We start from the raw sequence: 26,201 nt of genomic DNA on the forward strand, positions 1-26,201 counted from the left end.
CAATAGGGTTTCAGCTCAGGTGCATCTGCTGATTAGATCTATGGCAATATGTCCAAGGCAGACAGATGGACCTTGAAGGTGTAAGTCAGACATCTTCTTGTGGCTGGAGCTAGAAATATCTACCATCTCCAGTTGTTGACTACTGCCCCTAAGAGAAACATTTCTAGAGCTTTCATGTCATAGCAGAATACATAAGGTCTTTGTCCATTACAGTGCACTAAAGAAGTGATCTAAACTAATCTATCTGACTTTGCACTGGAATAGACTGAGAGAGCCCAGTTGGGCAGCTGAGGGTCTCAGCTGTGGTAACTGATATGGTGATAACAAACAGCTGGGGACAGTAACTTCTCAAATATACCCAACTCTGTCAGCAAAAGTCTTCCGATATGTTTTCAGACTGCTTAGTGCTCTATAGATTATAATCAACATTTTAAAATCAATATGGAAAACAGTAGGCAACCAATTTAGGCCAGAAATCATAAAGCCAACTCCATCTTTGATATACTATAAAAGTTGTCTTAAACAGAATGCAATAGTCCTAATCTGAAAGAGAGAAGGTATTTTAATGCTGCCAATTTACTTATTAACATAGGAATTCATTACAAAACTTTTAAATTGTAACAGAAATTCCCAATTAATACTTACAGAATAGTAGGTTTAAAGATAATTTGACAGAATACGCATGATATTCTATACTTGTATGAAATACACATGTGAATATATACATGTGTATATGTGCACAGCCTTTTATGAGGAAGTATTGTTTTTTTAAAACTGTTCTGACTATAGCAGGATTTATTTGTATGGGATAAATTCAGTCTTGTAGTAACATTGCATAGGTCCATGCAGTTGATAAATCCTTGGCCCTTCAGGAAAATATGAAATAGGGTGAAAGGCCAAGGAGCCTAAGTAAGTGTAACAATGTGTGCAATAACACATGAATTCATATAAGCAGATGAAGCCTTTTGCTTATATGTTAGTGATAAATGTAAAATATATAGGATGATAGTGTAGCATTTCTGCATGGATTTGTCGTTGATTATTCTGCATGCATTGTTTCTGTGTATGCATGCATTATTTCAGATTCTTTCATTTTGTCTTACCCTCATCCCTTCAAATCGCGACAAGGCTCTTAGAGGTCTCAAAGCTCTTAGTGTCCTAAGGGATTTAATCGCACCAAGTTCTGAGTAGCCCAAGGCATTAGCTGTTAAGCTAACCAAAGAGACCTACACAAAAACAGAAAGGCAATATTGCTCATCATCTTGTATATCCTTTCAATACATATGGTGGGAATGATGTGTGCCCTGAACTTCTCAAGAAGATTCAAGGCTGGACCTCTTTCTCCCGGAATCCCTCTGTAATGCAGAAAGATCTTTCAAGTCAGACAAAGTAGAATAAAAGTATATTCTAGGTACCTGTTGATGAAATCATGTTGGTAGAATGGTATAAAAATGCCTTCTAAATTCACATAAACCAGTCAACATTTGGTGGTATTTAAAGAAAAATGAAGTCACATGCAAAAAGAAAACTCCCCAAAGTTGGGTGAATTGGAATGGTCAATTTAGGTCAGGATTTCCCATGATATCTTCAGAACTTGATGAGAATGTAAAAGCTCTCAAAAACCACATCCAGACCTGGACTTTGGTCAAATGTAACTTTCTAGTGTCCAGAAAATCTTATTCAACAGCCATAGCTACCAGTGCTGTTCAGATTTAACCAGACTAATGAAGACTGATAACCAACTGTTTGTTAGACAATGGTAGAAGCTTCATTGTTAGGCATATCCACACTTCATTACATTCCCTGTGACTCCTTTAACCACTTCATCAATTCTGGCTTGCATAATGCTGGTCTGGTCTGCAGGAAGATGAGTAAATAAACTAGAATAGCTGTAAAATAAATAATACAATTATCTTCCATCAGTAATCCTTAGAAACGTATTTATAGTAAACCATTGGGAAGGAGTGGCCCTAGTAAAGAAAAAAAAAACCCAAACCATCTTCTCTCTCCCTCTATTTAATGCCCTTCCCTTCCATCCTTCATGTTCTCTTTTAATTCTTTCATTTCTAAATTAATCTTTTTGCTTCTTTATCTTAATCCTCTGACTAAAGATTAAAAAAAAATGCTTCAGAGATTAATTTTTTCCATGAAAAAAATCGCACCAGAGTAAGGTTGCCATGAAAAACTAATAGTTATTTATAAAGTTCACAGAAGTAACTAAACCACAGATTATCAAACAAGAATTAAATATTTCTTGATAAATACAATAAGCATATAATGACAGTGTAAAGTATTGTCCATGGGGTCTCTGTAAAGCTCTACTGGTCATGGTAATTTACACATCTGATGATTGAGCCAATAAATTTTTTACAAGGGTACAGACTCAACCACAAAATACTAAGTGTGCATATAGTCATGTTTTATCACAGGATCTGCAATGCTGGTATGGATTTAAAAGTTATAATGTTTTCCAAGCTCTGTATAGTAAAGACTTCATGGTCTATCATATCATTGTAGTTTTAGGGAGATACATAGTGATTCTGCTGCTTTTCATAATGAGCAAACAAGTGACTCAAGACACATTCTTACCTTGCATTCCATGGGAATTACATATGTGGAACTGAGAGATGCCCTATTAGCACAGACAGATGTAGTCAGGCTATTGGGGATGGAAGGGAAATTAATGTCTGCTATATGGTTAAAGATCTGTAGACTTCCATTTACGCTACCCAGTACTGTGCATACATTGTTGAGCAAGTAGACTTGAAATTATAATGCACTTCTCACTAGGTCTCCTTCAGACAATGTGTATCTGCTCCTTGGTGGTGCAGCCTTTTGAAAATCATTTGAGAACCCATTCTAAGGGAGCTCATCTACAGTTCTCCAAGTGTCTCTTTAAGGTCGCCCATGTGATGCAGTGAAAAGTGCAAGAGTACTGAATAGTACAATGGAACTGAGAGTTCCTAGCAGTATTTTCCTTTCATATTACACAGAGTAAGTGACAGGACACTTACAGTAATTGATTAGAATGTTAGAAACCTTTAAAGAAATTGCTTTGAAATATTGAAATTACATATACAGTAAAAACTGAAGAGGATGAACAGCATCCTTTCCACACAGCAAAAAAAAATAGTAAAAAGCATCATTTAAATAAAACATTACAACTTCATAAAAACAGAGAATATCAACAAAACATCTCTAGAGTAATAAGTATATCTAAATATTTTTTCTTTTCTGAACAGAATTAAAAACCATACCACAACAATAGCTTTAAAATAGAGTTTCCATTGAATAGAACAGAAAGCTTACCCTGCAAACATAATATTCTGATTTTTAGAGCCTGTCATACAGGACATGAAAAAGAATACATACATCAACAATCAGGAAGTCCAGCCAGCACCACGCATTAGTGAAATAGGTTTGAAAGCCATAAGCCACCCATTTTAAAAGCATTTCCAGAATGAAGATATAAGTAAAAACTTTGTCAGCATATTCCAGCATGGTCTTGATAGTTTTACGTTGCTCTATGTATATATCTTCAAATGCCTGTGAAAAAGATTTTTGAAGATATAATTAAATGTCTTGCAGTGTGGTATATAGTAGCCAAGAAAGAATCTGAATTGGAAAGATATATGTGATGATAGGCATATATCCTTCCCTCAAGCACAACTTTTGCTTTCACTCCATACTGTAGACTTTTCATAAAGCTGGGTCCAAACACAATATTCAGCTTTCAGCTGAGCTGAACAGTGATCCACGAAACTTACTGTAATACCATTCTCCAAATCTCATTTTCATTCAATTCCGTGAATAGCAATGGCTTATTGACATAAGGATTTCCTTTGTGGTAACTACAACTTTTTATCAAAATTATATAAGGGATTTAATAATGACTCTGTGATACAGATTTTTTGAGGAACTAATAATTGAAACCAAACTATACACACTAACCCACAAAGCAATCCTGAACAGAGATTAATAACTCTCTTTTGAAAAGAAAATGTCTACATTGACAGTGAATCACTGTGCATTGACCCAAGTGTAGCAAGTACACTATATTTTGCTCCTGCTATGAGGAGCTAATTACTTCAGTACTCAGCCCGCCTGATTTAACATCAGTCTGGCAAAATAGCTGACAGAATCACGTTGGCACCGTACATCTCAGTTTGACAATTCAAGTTGCTGTTGATAAGTTCTTAGCTCAGCTGTGGTTTATTTTAAACGTGCATAAGACAAAAAAAAGCTATTATCAATATGAAGACATGTGAATACCAGTCTGATATAACTAATTTCTTATTTCCATTAACACTACATTTTGAACTTGCCAAACGATTTGTTTCATAGCCTGTGAGCAAACTCTTATGTATCCTACAATACATGCCAAATACTTGTTGATATATGTTGACATTAGAACATTTATGAATTGGATATTAAATTCTAATGTTACCTGCAGCTATATAATTAACTGTAATTCTAAATGCTTGCTGCTTAAAATAGACATAATAGTTCCACATTGAATTTACCAGAGCACCACTGCTGAGAAGAATCATGAAGACAATGAAGGTCTCAAACCAGTTGTGTTCAACAATCTTATAGCAGGTTTTCCTAAGATTCCACCAGATTTTCCCTTTCCCATCTTCCACACTGACTTGACAGCATTTGAATCTCCGCACACAGCCTAAATGCAATAATAAATTTTGAGATGTCAGAATAAGGTAAATATTTATTAGGAATCACAATGAACAGCAGTCATTTGGCCTATTTCAGTACTATTGCAATAGATGCTTGTAATTAAGTATCTCCCGTTTGAGGATTTTTGTTTCAATATTTGAAGTTAAAGCTTTGTAACTCTGATAATACCTTCCAAGGAGAGAGAGAGAGCACGAGAACAGTACATTTATGGCAGTACCTCTGATGGAGTTACTAATACAAACAGAAAATACAACTATAATCGCAAAGCTGCTTCTTGATTTTGAAGAAAAATAGAATCCAGCCCAAATCAACACAGTTAGGTCTAATCACCTTGCATATATTTTGCTTCACCTACCTTCTGTAAAACAAGCCTCTGGCTCCAGAGCTTCTTCAGGTTCTGCTTCTGGCTGTTCCCCTTCTGGAGGTAGTCCGATATCAACTGTGCTGCCTTCTGATGAACTGGATGCATTTAATTTCTGTGAATGAAACCCCACATAATTATTTTTTTTCAATTTTATTTATTTTGAATAGAAGTTCATGTTTGAAGTGCATACCAAAATATTTTGCATGTATTCCGTGCTCCGACATTAAAATAATTTCTTATCTACATTCTATAATGCCAAATTGCTCTACTACAGGTGAGGTCACAAGATTAGAAACTACATCATGTGCATCTTCCCTATTGAAAATATTTTGATATTTTCATACAAGGAATTGCTGAAATTATTAGACTACTATTCTGAGCCACACATAAGAATTCTGAAATGAAATTTCAGTAAGTTAGGAATGGGTGCCTTTCACACTTTGTACTGTTTAATTATTCCAATCATGTGGCTGAATTTTACACTTCAGATAGCATGTGTTAATACAAATAATTTTCCAACGTCATGACCAAACCAACAGCAAGCTGCACAGATGTATTTTCATGTCTCAATTAAATGTTATTCTATCAAGTCTGTAAAATCTAAAAAGTTTGAATATAAACTTTTCATTATCATTGACATGAAAACACATGTTATGAGTTGTACAGGATACTTTAAATCTCTTTATTTCCAAAAGAGCAGCACATTACTTTAAGAGCAGTAGCTGATATTTTGCATTCTCACTTGCCGATGCATTTTCTGAATTTATTGTGCATTTTGAAACTACTTATTACTTTGGTACAGTACACATACATGTCCAATCACTATAAAAGCCCAAAAAAATCTTTATTTTTGGAGCACTAAAGTGAAAACAAATGCTTTTAGAACAATACTGTCATAAAACAATACTGCAGCAATGAATCATACTGATAATACAATCCAAATCTTCAAAATTATTCTTTCACACCATCACATTATGATGGCAATAGACAAATATGAGTACTATAATAAGTAAAAGTAGTTTGATCACGGCATTCTATGACTCTTCTAATGTTATCACTATGTGGAGTATAACATCAGTAAAATGGCTGCATTGATAAGTAGCTAATTTTATAAAGGGAATGATGTAAGCAGATTTAGAATACAATCTATAGGGAATTAATATTAGACAGAGAGATGGTCCATGGTAGCATTAAAAATATATCTTTGCTGACACTTAAAACTTAAGTTAGAGGCATTATTCCTTTAAAACATGTTTGAGAAGCTCCAAATTCAATACATTTTTTTGTAAAGGAAATGTAAACAATATTAGTATGTGAATACAGAAACTACCATAAGACTTTAATGGAATTTTACATTGCAGACAATATTAAGTATGTTCTTCAAACAAAAAGAAGATTAATCCCTTTCTCCCCCACTCTGATTTGATCGAATCACACTGACAATATATGGTGTTGTGATTTTGACATAGGCTTAACTTTGGTTTCTGTGTACCATGGTACGCTATAGCCCACATTTTAGAGGAAGACCAAACAAATTGAAACATTTATTGTAGGGTACATTATACACGTAATTTCAGTTATATCTGCACACCCATTTCCTTTATGTTTCTTTGAAAATCCCAGCTTACATATTCATGTCTCATGTTTGTGCATGAGCTTTAGCATCTATGAGGTTCGCTCCAATGTAAAAAGATATCGATGCACACTTTTCTGCAGATTATTATTTACAAAATTCCCATTGCAACATATTCAAATTATAGATAATGCATGGCAGTTTCGACATTGTGGAATACTGCCTCTAAAATGGAGAAACTGGAAAGTGTGAGATAAATACTGTAGTCCTCAAGTAAGGACCACAGAATTTAAACATCAGTGGAAGTCAGTCATCAGTTTGAGGAAAGGCCAGAAATACCATAAACGCAAGGTACATTCCAAAGAAATTTACATATGGTATTAAAAAAATTAACGTTTATCAATACAATACAGTAAATCATTTTTAAACTGAGAAGTGACTATCTGTTTGTATTATGTAGAGTTTTCTTAAAATGTTGCTTGCATCATTCCAATCTGGACAGCATTTCTAGCAGAATGCTGTAGTAGTAGCAGAGCAGACAAAAACTATGAACTGGTTAAACTATAAGTTTGAAAGACCTACTTTCTTTTACAGGAAAATGAAGAGTTCAGTAACTCAGATATTACGCAGTTAGTTTAATCAGCACATGTTAATTTTAAGAAGGGGTAATGAATTCCTATTACTGAAATTGTGTAAGACTAACAGTTAACTCAAGATGGAAGATTAGAGATATCCCACTATAAGGAGAGATCAAAAAGATCAGGTAGAAAAGGTAGAAAATGATACTGCAGAACAGTCAATTATCAGGAACATCAGAAAGCCATCTTTATTTATGTGGGGCAGTATGTATGGTGAGTTGTATCTTACAAGTCTCTTCTCACTGAAAAACTGGTATGCTTCTTTTAAAGAGCTGTAATAATAATCACAGGAGTTAAGCTAAACAGAAAAATCCTAAATTGAATCAACAGCAGCTGATACTTGAAAGACAACAATTAAATGCCTTATCCCACTGAGAATTCAGTTACTCTTCTGTTGTTGATGTATCAGAGTATTTCCTTAGCATGCTGTTCTATTATACCTGAATTTAGCTCCAACCTGATGAGTATATGAAGAAGCATATTATAAAAATTATTCAATAAATTCAATCTGTAATAATTCAGTATCATTTGGGGAAGAAAAAATTAAAAAATTTCAACAGAAATAATTACTTCTTTTTTTGTTTGTTTGTTATTTTTAACATTGAATTTATTGTATGGCATTTTATACAATATTTACAAAATTTAGTATGCATTACAAACAGCTAGGAAGGTTTTATGATACGCCATCTTAAGATTTTGCCACATCAATTAAGTTCAGTATGCTAGGAAAACTTTTCAGTAACAATCACGTATTTCCACAGCAAACTTCTGCTCTGGTATAAAGCAACTGACCCAGGGATGTTGTACTGATTTCTATGTATTCAACACAAAATCACCTGGGAATGGACCATGTTATTGCTGATTATGTTTTGTCCATATGCTTTAATACATAGGAAGACTTTTTCTCCCCCTTACTGTGACTTGCCAGTGTTCACACATATGGAATCCAGCTGGATAGCTGGATAGCTAGACTATGCCTAATTGCAGACCCTGACATGTTAGGTATGTAGCATATCTCCCAGTTCTTTACCTTAACATACCTCAAAGTTACCTTTGTACCCGATAAATTCTTCTCTGCTCACCAGCATTACAAAAACTGGATTTAAGCAATGCTATATACTTAACGTATACAGATTTAAAAAAACAATGAACCTGTAGAAACAAGATAATCATCAAACCCAAATGTTATCTTTGATATGACAGTAAGTCCTTTTTAAGCCTTTTTTATACCATGGTTCTAGGTTTCAAAAGTATTCAGTCACCCAGGTTGTAAGAGATTTATCAGGGTCAAGTATTAGACACTCTTTGAGAGTTATGATGCTAGATTTTTTGTAAATAGTATGCTAAGGAAATTATTCTCAGAGAAATCTGCTTTTCAAAACCTCAGAACTTACATACTCCATCTCCTTTTCACAGAAGACAGTAAGGGGACAAAACTACTTACATGGTTCTAAAGCAGCAGTATACCAATTATCATAGAGATTTATATAACTTTTATTTCACATCTACCAAAAGCATTGCCAGTCATGCTTTAGTCAGCAATACAGTACAGTATGAGATACAGATTATAGTTTATCTTTCAAGATAGAAACTGAAAGTGGAAAGCAGCTTGCCTATCAGAGCAGCATTGCAAAAAGCAGCAGCCAAGATTAGGTCAGGAAGTTTTTGACATAATTACTTTCTGAACCTCGACAACATCTCATAGATTCATACAATTCTGCTTCACTTACAACCAGGCCACTTTGAGCTTCTATTTCTTTCTTTCTTTCTTTGTTTCCAAGATCATTACCTGAGAGTAGATGAACAGCTCTTAGTTTAACATTTTTAACAAAGCCTGAAATTTCATGATTGGCCAGGGTGCCACTAATAGCTGTTGAAATCATAATTTAAGGGACTGAAGGAGCAAAGAGCAGAACAGACATAAGCAGGAAGATGGCGCCAAGAGAAACCACCATTTTGGTTTTGCTTTTAATTTCCTTTCCTCCCAAATACCTGTGAAAATGTTAAATAATGGAAATTATATTGTTTTCATTTTCTCAGTGCTGTGTGGCTGTCAGTATGAAAATGAGATGTTCTGTGATGTAAATGGCAATATTATATCCAAATTTATCCAGTCTTTTTCAGTACAGCTATATCACCTACAAAATCGACCAAGTGGCAAATATCATTGTCGTTCCACTGGTATAATTAAGTGGAATCTGGATGTCACTCTTTCTAGTGGTTATACAGTCAGGCATAATAACTATCAATTCAAAAAAACAGGTCACTGTAACTCAAAGCAAAAAAATTCTGTGATGATTATTGTTTGCAAATACTGCAGAAAAACAGGATCCCTAAATTATAGTCCACTCTGTACTTTATTGCTATTCACAATTCCTTTGATCTACTTATTTACGAGCATTTGATAAATGAAAATATTTGCAAGAATGTTGGATGAAAGCAAAAACATCGTAAGTAGCAGTGGAAATATTTGCAAAATCACTCCCACTGGAAGCCACTTTAAAAGGCTTTTTAATTCACACAAGCAATAGTGAAAGGATATTTCTGAAGCAGAGCAAGGGACTGCTGTTTTTAAAGATTAATTAAGCAAACTCCAATTAACACTAATATTAACAACTTAATATCATTTGCTATGAATCACAGTATGCCAATATGATGTGACCAATTCACAAACAATCGAAAGCCTAAATTATTCAGAGTATCAAAGGATTTTGAATAATGAGTATTTTTAAAATCAAAACATGGCTTATCAGATAAATTATTCCTCACAAAATATAAGACAAAAAGCTATGCAATAAGTGTATTTTAACTCCAGGGATTTACCAAACTGAAAGCAGCATCATACAACTACAGTGTTGTAAATATTATGGTAATGTTTAGCAGGTGGGATGTAAATCATACTGAAGCTGGGGACCTTTTGGTCCAAAATCAGTAGCTTATTTACTAGACTGCTGAACTTTATTTATTACTGATAAGTTTAAGTTTCTCAGGGCAGACAATTTTAGATGTTTGGGGAGGTAGTCAATATGTAAGCATAAATCAAAGAGCTATGGTAAGACTGAATTGGGCCAGATCTTGCTATCAGTTTTCTCTTTGCACGTCTACACTTGTAAGTGTGGGCGTAAGTAAGAGCAGAACTGATCTCTGAATGTTTGACCAGCCAAATACCAGTTTTGTATGAGCTTTTTTAACCAAATGATGGTCACATGCTTTGACTGTGGAAATTAAATGAATTTCATGCTTAATGTTGCTTCAAGTACTGCATATTAATCTCCAAAATAACTAAATGCTTATACAAGTACTGAAGAAAAGAATTTCTAAGAAAAAAATTGTGAAAAATAAACATGACTAACATGAGTTTGCAAGTTACCTCCATTATAAGCTAAAATACAATAGTATGAAAGTTTTTGAAAACAGCTAGCAGCCTTTCATTATCAGCACAATTTACAGATGGACTTACATAAGCTTCTGATGAGAAATATAGCTTACATATTCTGGCTTCCTTCAAAAGGAAAGAAAACCCTTCAGAAATAAAATCCTGAACACTTTACCATCAAGACTGGGAAAGGTACACAGCATGCACTGCAAAATACTATTAAAATATCATGGAAAGTATAGCATCTGAATGACAGAAATATTGGGGCTGCCGATCTCGCCTGACCATGCTGTGATGCGAGTCCCGTGACTCAGCAGAGAGCAGCTGTGCATGTTTGTACTTTATTGCAATGAATGGGACAGGATCATAGCTGAAGAGCATGCAGGCCAGTCAATATCCATTAAAAAGTGATTATATACTATATACATATAGATGTATAACTTGCTTAGGTAACCTGTGTAAAATTGGTGACACGATGCTCTGCCTCGCTAAAAGGCACCAGAGCTGCCCGCTTGACTGATCCAGCTTGGTTCTACTCCTGTGAGAAGTAAGAATGGTAGGAAATGAAGTTCAGGACACAGCACCTCTGCTTTTTTGCGCTGAATACTGCTTAAAGTAAAATACACATTATTAAGGTGTCTGCAACAGCATTAGGAGATCCCGTATTTTTCAAGGCATTTAAAAATATCTTGTAACTTGGTATATCTTGGTGTAATTACTAGCCTAAAAGTTACACTTACCATAAAAATCTAATTATTACACAGCTATACATGCACTACAAAATTTTCCATATAAACCATCCCCATAGTACTTAAGGACCTAAAAAGGAAAAATTATTTTTATAGCTTCTATGCTGGATAGCAGTAATGCAGCTCAGGTCCACGGACCTTTACACATAGGACAACAGACTCAGCACAGTGGCCCCATATTTTTTAATAGCCCTACTTCTATGGTAAAGTTTTATTTAGGATTTGTTCTCTAATTCCCTTATTACATTGTATTCCCCCACTACTATTCTTATGGACACAATGTTCTCATAATTAATTCTGGTTTAGGTTTCAGGCAATTTTCTAGAAAATCCCTTGTAAATTCACACCTACTAGCATGTACAATATTATATGTATTGTTTCTAGAAAGGCATAACCTAGTTAATATTTCCATCCAAATACTGGAAAAGATGTATGTTATAATAAAGAATTCACCAAACATTAATATACTTAATTAAAACTTGCTACTAAATTATAATTACTTTGTAGAAATTCAGTTTATTACCCTATACCATAGCATGTGTATGCATGTGTATACATAGAGAAAAGCAAAAGCAAACAGACACACTCGTTAGCATCTGGCTATCTTGTGCAAGTGTTCTCACAGTACATGGATGCCTAAGCTGCCTTTCATTTGGGATACTGCTAACTGAATGAGGCTTGGTGGCAGTTTCTAACTTCAGCTCTTTTAAGTTGTGGTATAAGCAATGAAGTGACTGGCAGATCAACACTCGGCAACATCAGAATCATATAAATGGGATAACATGAGAGGGCAGAAATGTGAGGCACATTATGGCACGACAAAAAAGAGGAAGCCTTGAAGAAAAAAACATTTGTAGTCATTTTTTAAATTAAAAAAATGCGTTCTTTTTCTATGGATCATTTTCATGGCAAGAGTGTTGGTCCTGTGACTAATAAGCCATCACTCTTCTCTATATCAAAAGCCACGGTGGATAAGAATTATCTAGTGAAAACTAGGAACTAGGATTAAGATTAAAAAATGCACTTTTGTGATTAAAATCTATTTGAAATTTAGGCACTTAAATAACAAATATGCTCACAATGTCTTTGCTTAACTGCTGTGTCACTCTTGAAGGTGCATGAAATTTGTAACTGTTTCCCTTCAATTTTTCACCTTCAACTTCTGCAAGAGTAAGAAATTTTGGTCCTGAATATGCTCAGAAAAGTTTCAGGCTTGACCAGTCAAAACTGCCTGGCACTAGCTCATTCCTGACTGAATATGAATTTCTTTGTCTTATCACCTGATCAGTTTGCGGTTCCTGAAGCATGATTAACACACACATTTACAGGATTAAGTGCCTCCAAGAATGGAATGAGGACACTGTTTTCTTTTAAATATTGTCTCTGGGGGAGAAACACTTCCTTTTATGGTGGAAACTTAATGACTGGAGCTCACATCTCAAATGTGGGATAATCCGCTTTAAAATTTTCCCTATAGGAATTAAAACCAATATTTTTGTCACCTTGTAGAATAACCCAGCTGGGGTCCTTCCATTGGGAAAAGGAAAGATTTGGCTAATGAAGACAGTCATACCATTCCGTTATACAAAGAAATAGATGCACCATTGTCATTGTGGTCATACTCAGTCCTGCTAACCACCAGCCTATAGGTTTGAATAAGGTACATCCTCCGTCTCTTCTACTGACATAATGCTCTTATGCAGTAAATGGTTAAAGATTGAGTGGACTACAAAAAGAAGCAAAAGGAAGAATGTTGGTGATCAGGGAATTCATATGGGAAATTCAGGTTTCAGTCCCTATTTCAAGGCAGTTTCTGCATTTTAGCCACTGACTATTGACTGTTAAGAAATTATAAACAGATTTTGTAGCAGGGAAAGATTTCTTTCTCAAAACAGATGCCTTAATCATTAGGCACTACCAAAAGTCATGTTCCTTCTTACTACCACTGTTCAGTGAATCACAAATCATTTTCCGCACAACAATTGTAGCTTCAGCATAAGAAATGGAAAATACTCCACTAGTACAGAACAGTCCTGTGATTACATTTTTAAAAACAGACTTCAGCAGCTAATTAATCTAATAATCACTAATGACAATGTTTAAATTACCTATTTCTCAGTCATTTTATTGACATATAGTATTTAAATTAGTAGAATCCAATTACATTTCCAAATTACTCTTTGCAGAGAAGTTGCCAATTAAAAATAATCAGAGCTATAATCTATTTTGATAAAACTTCAGTCAATATGTACATAACTTCACAACCTTTAAAAAAGAACAAGCACAGGAAAAGCATATAGGACAATTTAAAACATGGTTTACTACTACCATGAGTAGTGGTAGTATCAGAATCAGTAACATTATCAGAATTAATCTGATATGGGTGGGAGCTCAAAATAAGAAGCGAAGAGAGTTTTCCTGAGTGCATACTTCTGATTGTACTGGGACTTCACAGTCAACATCTCAGACTGTACCTGTGTCAGAAGATTTTCTTTTAGTGTCATTCATACAGTAATATAATTTGAAGCATCATTCCCAGTTACAATATATCTGCAGAATAAACTAACAGTATCTTCTTCACAGTTTCCAATTGAGGAATTTGGAATGTTTTATGAAAAATGATATGTTTAGGTCGACAGTACCCTTTAAACTGAGAGAAATACTATACTAACTTTACAGACAAATACAGAATGACAGATAGGTATTTGTTACTCCACCAAGATCGCAATAAATATTTTGTGATGAAGAAATCCAAAGTATTCTGTTTCCTAGTACTGAACTTTAACTTAAGACACTTTATTCCCAAACTTTCAGTACATCCTCTGGCTATCACTAGTTGCTACGCAGGGAAAAGGCTGAAAGTGATAGATGGACTTTAACATGATTAGCGGGAAAAAAAGAACAAACTCAGAAGGACCAGGCCTGTACCAAGAAACTATGTGATTTACAAAAAGACAGAAAAATAGCCTGTGCCATTACTGTCATATGCAATCATTATGGATGATCTCATGATGATCTCACTGACAGGTGGAATTTAACCAGATTAGCAGTAGAATTTGCTGCTCCTTTGGCAGCAGTAAATTTTGAAACAGTTAACAATGGGACAATAGAACAATGGAACAGCAGAAGAATGGAAGGACAGAACAATGCACTAGCCCTGTGTGGTGTAAAGGTGCCTGAAGAAGATTCCCTTTCTTATCCTACGTACAAAGATAGAATAGAATCAACCAAAATCCTACATTCAGACCACAAAACTTTCATATAATTGCCCTCTTCTTTACACAGAAAAATTAAAGGTTAAACTACAACAACTTCTGCTTTGTTCTACACCCAAGTCATAGTTTTGGAAAGTAAGATAAATACTCATACAAACAATCTGCAAAAAAGAAATATTTGTAAAAGAACAATAAAGACATTTCTGATAAGAAACAAGAAAGTATGACTAAATGCGTGATGCAGTCTGTACAAAAAAGGATCTCAGGGTGAGAGTTACTAGAATCTTACCCATATTTATACCCGCAGATTCAAGCGCGAGGAAATCGCTTATGAAAACTTTTATGTTAGTTTATGTCTACATTGTAGCATGCAGCACAGTTCAAAAATACCCATGCCAATTCTGAATGAACTAGCATCAGTACTAAGCATAGCATAGACTTACTCCACTTGAGGTGGTGTGCCTCCACCATGTACAATTGTGCAGGACAGAGCACTGGGTTAACACAATAATAATGGCTTCGGCATCCACTATAACTCACTAAGTGCTAGCTCGGATTTGTCCATTTGGCACCACATTGTGCCAGAAAGAGGTACATTTTATTATGGTCACAGTAGGTAACAGATTCAAGTATCTTAAAGCTTTAAAAATGACAATGGGTAGCCATATGAAAAGATCTTATATTGAGATATAAAGCTTCATAACTTTTTTACCATAAGGCCATTATTTCACTTCTTCAGTGGTTCTGCTACTATCAGACGGATTATTAGTGATTTATATGGAATCACTTAGTGATGCTGGTCCAGTATTCAAATGTACTTATGATGCATCTAAATGTATTTTGACTATATCAAAAAGGTCAAAAGCATCAGAATGAACGTTAATTTGACAGGAGGCACTCCAGAAAGCAGACAAACGAGTAAATAAACTGCACTGATGAAATAAGCATGGAGAAACTTGCACAACCCCCCCACATTTTGTAAGACTTTTGGTATCCAGGGTTATTAAATTGGTTCATTTTCTTGTTAATGATTTAACTAAATAACACAGAAAAAAAGTAATAATTTTCTAAAAAATTGTCTTATGCATCTTGATTATTACTGTAAATGCAATACTGTACTACCACCTCATTCAAAACCCGCAACCTTACACCAATTTACCTTAAATACCATTATAAATTTGTATACACTGTTATACAGAAATTAAATAGAGATTTGAATTCAACACTAGTAACCTTAGGAAAAAAAGAAAAGCATCAGGTATTTTAAATATAGAAATAGTCTTACCTCTTTGCTTTCTTCCAGGTCTGACTCACTGCTGAACTCCTCTGTATTTAAATTTTCAAAATCTGATTCCCCGACAGCAATTGGCACTGTCACAGTGAGACTTGGATTGTTTATGAATGACATGTAATCACTTTCATCAACAACATATTTTTCCACGCTGCTGCCTATGCCACTGGTAGTTCCATTCCCGTCTTTAAGATAGGCAAGGTTTTTACCTATTTCTACTATTGTGTGGTTGGAAATACAGCTGTCTTTTTTGTTGTTTAGGTCTTCAAGAGGTTTGATTTCATCTAAAACTTTCTGCTTTCTAACAAAGGCTTTTTGGATGAATTCACGCACTTTTCTCTTCACATAATCTATGCCTTTCTGAATCCTTGCCACAGCAATCTGTAGATTGTTCATTTCATTATCATCGTCTGTAGCAGCAAGGTTGTCTGAACTAAATGAGCTCAGCAGCAAGGCCAAAAAGAGGTTGAGTACCTAAAAGACAGTAAGGAGAAAATATACTGGATCTCTTATTTTTAAGTCATAAAAGTAATTCCATTATGGGTTGTTCAATATGACATAAACTTTATTTCACAGCTAGCACTTTATTTCAACCCACCTTCCCGCTATTCTTTCCAGTCCATAATCCCTGTCCCCCATATTTCATTATAACTTGCCAAAAACATTTTTAGCTTGTTTAACTTGACTAATATAGGTGAAAATCAGAGCTGTTCCTTGACTTTCTCCTCCATGCTGGAAGTAGTGCAGGTCTGCTCCTTTGACATAAGGAGGCAGGATACAACGTGATGTAATAATTTATGCAAGCTACATTTGCTGTAGTGTTCATAGGCGAGGGGAATGCAGGCAGACTCCAGTCTTCTACATTTCAACAGACAATAGTTTCAGTGTCTCTAATTCAGAATATAATAAACTTATATATTTGCCAAGAATATATCAGTCTATTTTTGTTTTGGGCAGGAAAATTAGCTAAGAGATAAAGAGTCCACAGATGTGATACACCTCAATTTTAGGAAACTATTTCAAACTTTCTTGCATGACATTTTACAAACATACAAGAAAAATTTGGACTACATATAATTATGACAGACTATGTGCAAAACTGATTAAAAATCATATTTAAATTATATTTGTCAATTCTTCCTGTTCAAACTTGCAGATTATTTTAGAATACCACAGGAGTCTCACATTAGTCTGGTTAAACTTGGTATTTATGCCTGTGGATAAGCATATTTATAAAATTTGTGGATGATACCAAAAAGAGAAGGGATGCTAGCAGTCAACAAGAAAGAACTACAATTAGGCATAACCATAAGCATGGTAAATTGGTGAAATGATTAAAAATCAATATGGCATTTAATTCTGAAGTACTAGTGTGGAAATGTTGGTTATGAAAAATGAAAAGTACATATACAGAAGGTGTGAAAACTGGCAAGGTGGAAGCACTGCAGAAAAGGGCATATAGGCTGCATCAGGAAAGCAATGCTGGCACAGAAATTTCAGGTGTCATTTGGGGATGTATCACAAGGAATGTTGGGTGTAAGACATGGAAGTATAATTATTCCACATCGTTTAGTACTTGTGTCTCTATCCAAAATGCTGCTTGGGAGGAATTCAGAGGCCAGTAGCAAAAGGGATAAGTAGTTTAGAAATCATCACCTATGAGAAAAAATTGAACAGCTAGGCTTATTTTGTTTCAGAAAGAAAAGACTGAAAGTGGAAACAGTAAGCCTTTAAGTAATATAAATGTTGTCATGAAGACCAACTGTTTTGCATCACTATTGAGACCAGTGAGTTTAATTGGCTGTAAAAGGTGATTTAAGTTAGACGTTTTTTTAAAAGGCATTTTTAACTATAAGCATAATTCAGCACTGATCTTACTAAAGAGGTTATAAACTTACTGAAGATTTAAAAGAAAAGGTAGACAAACATTTTTCATAAATGATCAGGGTATATTTGAACCTGGTTTAGAGAAAAGGCAAATGAATTACATGATCTCCTAAAGTCCTTCTCCAGTCTTCATCTCTGATTTCTAAATCATTAAAAATAGGAAATACATTCTAATAGTTTTAAAAAATCCCCACTGATTACATACCACTAGGTTCCCAATCACCATGACCATCATGAAGACCGTAAGGCACATAGTTTGGCCTGCAACCTCCATGCAGTCCCACATCGTTTCTATCCATTCTCCACACAGCACTCGGAACACAATCAAGAAAGAGTGGAAAAAGTCATGCATGTGCCAGCGTGGAAGTTCACAGTCGCTAGAGATCTTGCAGACACATTCCTTGTAGCTTTTCCCAAACAGCTGCATCCCAACCACAGCGAAAATGAACACAATGATGGCCAGCACCAGGGTCAGATTACCCAAAGCCCCCACTGAGTTGCCAATAATCTTAATCAGCATATTTAGAGTTGGCCAAGATTTTGCCAATTTGAAAACTCGAAGCTGCAAAACAGAATAATAGTACACAGTTACTCATTTTACTAATTGTAATGAAATTATTACCATACTTTTCATATTTCAGTTACCCTGCGTCTAAATCATGTCTTATGTAACCTTTAAAAACTTTAGTTACAAAATTTATGTTTCCAGTTCTTTGTACAATACTAGACATCAGCAGTCTTAAGTCCTGATTCAAGTCATAAGAAGTCAAAAACACTGTCTCTATGCTCATTTCAATTACATTGCAATTATCACAAAGTCTCCAGTTCAGACTTTTCCTCTTTTGGTGACTTTAGATATCTATAAACAAGTTGTACTTGTTAGACAAGTTGGACAAAACAGTCTTTCTCCTTTAGTTAACTCTAAGAGAATATTACTAAAAATAAACCAGCACATATGAAATGTGATCAGTTTAACAGGATTGTAACTGTACAGACACTTCCAGATCTCGTTCATCTTAACTGGCAGAGAGATGGAAGAAATGGTTTTCCTAGAAAGAGAAACAAGCTAGAGTTGTTAATGACAGGCATACAAGTTACTCGCAAGTATCTTTAACAATATGTTTTCTGTCATTTAAAATAAGTGTAACATGTCTTACAAAGTTTGTTGTACAACATTGAGAAAAACAGACAAAGGAAAGTGTTATATTAAAGTACAACTTGAAACAGACAAAAATGAAATTGTTTGGAAAGATACAGCATGCGTTCAGACAATTGAAAAAGAAGAATACTAAAAGGAATCTAAATCTAAATATTATTTCATCGGATGAGACGTAAATAAAATATACAGATGAAAAGTTAAAACCAGAATTCTATTACTGAGGTAGAAGTCAATCCAGACAGATATTAGACTTTAGGCAAAATGCAATACAATGCTATACAGAGAACCAGCAAATGGACGAATTTAAACCCCCTCTTTTTTTAAAGGGGGTTTATTTAAATAAAAGTTAAACATTTTTTTCTTTATTTAAGGCAAAAGTTGAGCTTGATGACTAGGAACTCTAGTTTCATGTCTCTTATTGTGTAGGCCTTTTCAGAAGAGGATTTGAACATCAACTTGTATGCTAGCCGTCTTCAGCAAGACCAAGGTTTTTCAGGTTCCTATTCATGACAGAGATATCTATCCCTGCCGAGAAGGACTTGGGGGTACTGGTGGATGAAAAGCTGGACATGAGCCAGCAATGGGCACTCGCAGCCCAGAAGGCCAATCGTATCCTGGGCTGCATCCAAAGAAGCGTGGCCAGCAGGTTGAGGGGGGTGATTCTCCCCCTCTACTCTGCTCTGGTGAGACCCCACCTGGAGTACTGCATCCAGCTCTGGAGCCCTCAGCATAAGAAAGGCATGGACCTGTTGGAGTGGGTCCAGAGGAGGGTCACGAAAATGATCAGGGGGATGGAACACCTCTCCTGTGAAGAAAGGCTGAGAGAGTTGGCGTTGTTCAGCCTAGAGAAGAGAAGGCTTCGGGGAGACCTTCTTGCAGCCTATCAGTACTTAAAAGGGGGCTTATAAAAAAGATGGCGGCAGACTTTTTAGCAGGGCCTGTTGTGAGAGGACAAGGGGGAATGGCTTTAAACTAAAGGGGGGTAGATTTAGACTAGATATAAGGAAGACGTTTTTTACCCTGGCGGTGGTGAAACACTGGCACAGGTTGCCCAGAGAGGTGGTGGATGCCCCATCCCTGGAAACATTCAAGGTCAGGTTGGACGGGGCTCTGAGCAACCTGATCTAGTTGAAGATGTCCCTGCCCACGGCAGGGGGGTTGGACTAGATGACCTTTAGAGGACCCTTCCAACCCAAACTATTCTATGATTCTATGATCTAATAACAGATACTGTAGTGACTTCCAAACAGAAAAGCTGTTAGACAGCGGATGGACCCTTGCACAGGATGGTAAGGAGAAGGCTGGTAGTGATGAAAAATCCCTATCCAAAGAAAAATCTTAACATTGCTCTCTTCTAAAACTAACCATGTAAGCAAACTGGTAATGGAAGCCTATCAGCTAAAACTGCCAATAAACTTTTATTAACTAATCCATTATTTACTAAGTGATTTACTAATCTTCAGTCACAGGTAGAGAGGGCCTGTGACTCTTGCATTTTTTATTCCCTCATCTAGGGAGAAAAAGACTCTAAGAGATACTACTATTAAAAAAGTTAATCCTTAAAGCACGCTCACTGCAAGAACAGAATTGATGTTGACAATGTCTTGAAGAAGAAATAGATGTTACTAAGATAATATGTAAACCAAACTTGACATAATAGATACATGCCATCTAGTGGGTATGCAATTTAGTATTTTGTAAGTTCTTATGAAAAGATCTTCTGTCTTAGCCAAATATGTAACGTACAAATGAAAAATGCACAACATACATGCACAAATACAAAACATAACATAGAAACATATTTTATTTAGTATATTTACCAATCGGAATGATCGAAGGACAGATAATCCTTCTACATTTGCAAGGCCAAGCTCCATTAAACTAAGACTCACAATAAAACCATCAAAAATATTCCAGCCCTCTTGGAAATAATAATAAGGATCCATGGCAATTATCTTGAGAAACATTTCTGCTGTGAAAATTCCAGTAAACACCTGCAAGGAAAATACAGTTTCTTACTCCAGTTTAATGAGAAAATATTAAAAAAATAAAACTAATGGTATCAACTTTGGTAAGTTATATCTTCAGCAAGCAATCCATGATAAATCTGAATAGCTTCTCTATATTGCCATACATTGGGGTTAGGAATTAAATTCAGATCTGAAGCTTACATATGCATCACAATGTTTGGTTTCCAAAGAAAAAGAGGTAAATGGGAAAAATATGGTTTTATCTAGCTGCTAATATGCATGTATAAATACCAACACACAGAATCGCTTCTGATTTTAATGCTCAGTTTTTCCTCCTTAGATCTCATCTTTGCCCTTGGGATCTTTTTGCTTCCAGGGATAAAGATAAGTTTATGAGAGGGGCAATTATTTTATTAAGAAAAAAAATTATACTGAAAGTTGAGCAGAACTATTCTTCTTCAGGACAACCTGTGGAAGGCACTGTCATGCTATTTCACCATTTCCCGTGGAGTTGCAGTATATCTGCCATGCTTATTGGGTCTTTCCCCTCTACAATTCCTTGAACACCCAGGACCTCAGGAGGTGCTGGTGAGGAGCGGAACAGGTGTTGGAATGGAACTGAAAGTTCTTATGATTTGTAAGTATCCATCCAAGAAAAAATATTAGATAAATTCCTTTAACCAGCTTCAATGACAGAAGCTGAAGGTTTTAAAAATCAAAATGCACGTTGACCCAATAAATCTTACTATCTTTTGCTCCATAAAGCAAGAGTGGCAAAACCCACACATGTCAACAAAGAAGGATTCAGTACAGCTTAAATTTCAATTCAACCATCCCAAGCCTATAAATATGCAGTCAACATTTTCTTTTAAACATATTTACATAGGTCATGGAAGAATTATTTAAGAAAAATGCATTTGACATACATGGTACATCACGAAAGACTTACAAGGTTTCCTACTGAAAGCACACCACTAAACTGTTCTGTCATTGGATAGTGCTCCATGGCCATGAACAGGGTGTTGAGGACAATGCAGATAGTAATGGCCAGATCAACAAATGGGTCCATCACAATCAAATTTACAATATGTTTGACTTTCAGCCAGGGAGTACAGCAGTCCCATATCAAGCAAGTGTTAGCAAATTTGTACCAGCATGGTGGGCATTTCTGTCTGGATTCTTCCAGTTCTAGAGAGAAAAATGAAAATAACATTTTAAACATACTTCTCTATTGCAGTATCACCTGGGTATTTCCTTGAGGCCTAAATGCTGTTTTCCAAGGTACTGTTGATAAACTGTGTTGATATTGTAGACCTTTTGAAACCAAAGCTACTGTCAGTCAAAAGAAATTACAATTTAAAATAATCATCTGTCCCACTATGTTTTAAATTTGTTGTAAAAAGAATACTAAATATTCAATAGATAAAATAACCATTGACAAGCAAATGCTACATAGGATGCAAAACAGAAATTTGTCTCAGAAATCTGGCACACAGGCTGGGTGATGAGTGGATTGAAAGCAGCCCTGCCGAGAAAGACTTGCGGGTATTGGTGGATGAAAAAGTGAGTATGAGCCGGCAATATGTGCTCACAGCCCAGAAGGCCAATCGTATCCTGGGCTGCATCAAAAGAAGCGTGGCCAGCAGGTCGAGGGAGGTGATTCTCCCCCTCTACTCTGCTCTGGTGAGACCCCACCTGGAGTACTGCGTTCAGCTCTGGGGTCACCAGCATAAGACAGACATGGACCTGTAAGAGTGGGTCCAGAGGAGATGATCAGGGGGCTGGAGCACCTCCCATATGAGGACAGGCTGAGAGAGTTGGGGTTTTTTAGCCTAGAGAAGAGAAGGCTCTGGGGAGACCTTATAGCAGCTTTCCAGTACTTAAAGGGGGCCTACAGGAAAGATGGGGAGGGATTCCTTATTAGGGAGTGTAGTGATAAGATGAGGGGTAATGGTTTTAAACTGAAAGAGGGTAGATTTAGATTAGATATTAGGAAGAAATTCTTTACTGTGAGGGTGGTGAGGCACTGGAACAGATTGCCCAGAGAAGTTGTGGACGCCCCATCCCTGGAAGTGTTCAAGGCCAGGTTGGATGGGGCTTTGAGCAACCTGGTCTAGTGGAAGGTGCCCCTGCCCATGGCAGAGGGGTTGGAACTAGATGATCTTTAAGGTCCCTTCCAACTCAAACCATTCTATGATTCTATACATAGAATGAATAAAATATTTAAAATTTTCCTCATGAAAGATAAACATTTAGAACAAACCTGAAGTCAGACAACTATTTAGACAGTATTATGGTCCATATGTGCAAAACTGCTCATTGTTACCTTCCAATTTGCTATTTTGGGCATAGTCATTTAAGCCTCAAAGTAATGTTTTGCCCTTTCTTACAAGTAGTTGCTTAATTCCATGATTCAGATTCATTGTATTTAGCCTTACAGAAAGAACAATGTGATCCTTCCTTTGTGAAACAGCACGTCTGGTGAATCGGTAGAAGGGAATTGTTCTACTGCAAGAAGCATAGCCGTTTCAGTAATCTAAAAAGAGCTTTTACCCTGAAACATAACTTCTCTAGAGAAACACTGCATTGATCAATTGCTTTCTGCTTGCATTTAACTTTGAAGTTTGCTGCTTCCGCCTCAAACCTATTAGTATATTGAAAGCTTGACTGCTTTTCCAAATATATCAGTCCATCTTTAAAAAAAAATACTCATCTTGCCTGTACCCTTTAGGCTGAAATAGTTGCCTTAAAACAATACTACTACTACTTAATGTATCATACGTTTAATAGCACTTAATGGCATTGTCATACAAAAATTCTGTGTTACATACCTTCCATTGTGTTTGTAAGCATGCTGGCTATACTCATTGCTCTTTGCCTTGCACTAGGATCTGTTAGGTAGTCCATAGGAACATGATAAGAACTAGACCGTCTCTTTCTTAAGTCAGTTTCAGTAGTAGTGCCCTGAAAATAAAACACTGATAAAATAGCCTATTGATTGTTCATTTAATAACACTGTAAATTATTATAAAAGTATAATGGTTTAAAACACACTTCTGTCCTGCACCATGCTCCATTTATGTCATGGTTTTGCAGTAGACTAATGTATGCCTAACTTTGTATATAGCAAATAGTCAAATACATCAGTAGGATTGCTCTTGTGCTTAAAGAATATGTTTTTAAGTATTTTGCTGAAACAGGGCTGAGACATTAAAACAAATTTTAGACTATAAACAGTTTTTAGACTATAAAAAGTTCCACAATGCTTGTCAATGAGCTCTGCTGTAAATATCTCTCTAATTAGGCAGTGAAGTCCTTTTCTAAACATGAAAATGCACAGCCCACAGAGCTAGCAGTAAAAGCAGAAAGGGTAAGTGTATTTTCTTAAGATAACTCTTGATTTAGAATAAATCATCAATTTCCTAGCACATGTTTTAAAAAAAAAAAATTAATAATATTGACATCTCAACCCCCCCCCCCCCGTGACAGGAACACTATCACAACCCATGTAAATTGTACTATCAGTGTTACATCAAAAGTTTCATATATGGTCAGCGGGAAGTTAAATACTCATTTAATATATTCCATTAAGTAAATATAATAAATTTATAATTTTTTTTTCATTTTGATATCCCATCTGATATACAAATACAGAATCTTCCAGTTAAGTCTTCAGTTAGCATAATGAATCAATGGGTATAAGACTACACATACTATATCTATTCAATGGTTTGCTATGCTGTTCTGTTAATTCCCAGTAAATTAGCATATATTTTCAGTTTCTACTTTAGCTTATAACTGGAATATATGAAAGGAGCATTCACAGCTTGGCCAGAAAGGGAATCATTCCCAAGTGACTAAATTTTGTAGAAACGGTAGCTGATCATACAGGGAGAGGACATCATGCCTGAGCTATTGCAGACTTCCTTACATTGCTAGCAGTGGCTGCTTTATCAATCATCACCTCTGGCAGAAGCTGTCCAGTAGGTGACGTCAGAGCTGGCGGCCCACCAACTAAAGAAACTACTCCATTGCAATCCACAGTGCTGTGCATCTTCCCATTTGCTGGAAGTGGAGGTACTGTCCTGGATGACCTACTGGCCTGACTAATGTTACTGTTGCGCCGTTCACCATGTCTATGAGGAACAAAGAGAGAATCTCTTCTGCTCTCATTGTCTTCAAAAGTGCTGTGCTCATCATCAGCAAAGTCATTTTCTGATCCTACATCCTTTGCTCGACCTCTGAAGCTGAAAAGACTTGTTCTGCTGTTGCGCCTTGGGGAAAACAGGGAGCCACGAATGCTCAGCAAAGACTGTAGGCAAATAAAAACAATGATTATCAGATGAAAATCCTTTTAAATATAATGTTTTCATACAGGGGAAAAAACCCACAGTGTTAATATGTCTTAAAGGGTAAGGTCATCTACAAAGAAATGAACTGGTACAGCCCCCCCCAATACACTCCCTTTTGGATAGTAAACAAAGAGCACGTAAGTGACAGACAAAGACTAGTTATTTTACTACTTTGGATATATGAAATCAATTGGTTTAATTAGAGTAAAAGAAACTGCTTGACAGAATTGTTTCCTCTGCCATTCTGCCTGTTTTATTACCAACTGTTCATAAACTGAATAAGCACATCTAGACACTATTTACCCCAGGTTGGCATTAGTCTGACAGGCTGAGTAAATAAAATTTTAGGCAAATTTCCTGTGACTCAGTCTGCACACAGAGGTAGCTCCCAAATACTGCCTAGTTTAAAAAACATACATATTTTTTCGGATACTAGTCAAGTAGGCCACAATAAGGTTTTTATTTCTTTTTTAAAGTCTTAACTATCCTGAATATGCAAAGATATGCCTGTAATTTTGTACAAACAGTCGCACTCATCTTCATCAGTTTACCTGCATGAGAAAATTTCTGCTATGGGAGGATCTTTTCAGGATCAGAGTCAAAATAATGCTCTAATCTTGCAAATAATCATACATGTTCTTAACTTTAATTCATATCAGTGATTCTCTTGACTTGATTGATTAGCATTAGCACCTGATTTCACCCAAGACCTCTATGAATAGCAGAGATGATACATAACAAAGCAGTGTCTTTGTTTCTCTTCTGCAACTTATCTTTATGGACCTGAGCCCCATTGTTTTAGGTACTGCAAAATGCAGAACAAAAAGGCACTCTGCAAAGAACTTATCATCTAAGCGTAACACACAGATGGATACAAAAAGAGAGGGAATACAAGGAGGCAAAATTGATGGGTATGATAAACAGTGGTCTTAGCT

The 26,201-nt window shown here is 35.8% G+C and overlaps 1 protein-coding gene across 6 annotated transcripts in view; it reads right to left on the reverse strand.

The window, feature by feature from the left end:
- The window catches only part of SCN2A (sodium voltage-gated channel alpha subunit 2), a 79,657-nt gene that overhangs the window by 12,929 nt on the left and 40,527 nt on the right, over nucleotides 1-26,201 (reverse strand). For 4 of the 6 annotated variants that reach the window (XM_076342730.1, XM_076342733.1, XM_076342731.1 and 1 more), the window contains 10 exons: nucleotides 24,846-25,226; nucleotides 23,746-23,878; nucleotides 21,864-22,102; nucleotides 20,765-20,938; nucleotides 17,991-18,347; nucleotides 15,893-16,372; nucleotides 5,048-5,168; nucleotides 4,524-4,678; nucleotides 3,373-3,546; nucleotides 1,104-1,226 (listed from right to left, as the gene is read on the reverse strand). In XM_076342730.1, the coding sequence (XP_076198845.1) occupies nucleotides 1,104-1,226; nucleotides 3,373-3,546; nucleotides 4,524-4,678; nucleotides 5,048-5,168; nucleotides 15,893-16,372; nucleotides 17,991-18,347; nucleotides 20,765-20,938; nucleotides 21,864-22,102; nucleotides 23,746-23,878; nucleotides 24,846-25,226 (2,337 nt within the window). The remainder of the gene's footprint in view (nucleotides 1-1,103; nucleotides 1,227-3,372; nucleotides 3,547-4,523; nucleotides 4,679-5,047; nucleotides 5,169-15,892; nucleotides 16,373-17,990; nucleotides 18,348-20,764; nucleotides 20,939-21,863; nucleotides 22,103-23,745; nucleotides 23,879-24,845; nucleotides 25,227-26,201) is intronic. The other 2 variants (XM_076342735.1, XM_076342736.1) reach the window with 1 other exon arrangement.

Source organism: Aptenodytes patagonicus, chromosome 6 (genome assembly GCF_965638725.1).
Source record: "Aptenodytes patagonicus chromosome 6, bAptPat1.pri.cur, whole genome shotgun sequence".
In the NCBI taxonomy this organism is placed as follows: Eukaryota; Metazoa; Chordata; class Aves; order Sphenisciformes; family Spheniscidae; genus Aptenodytes; species Aptenodytes patagonicus.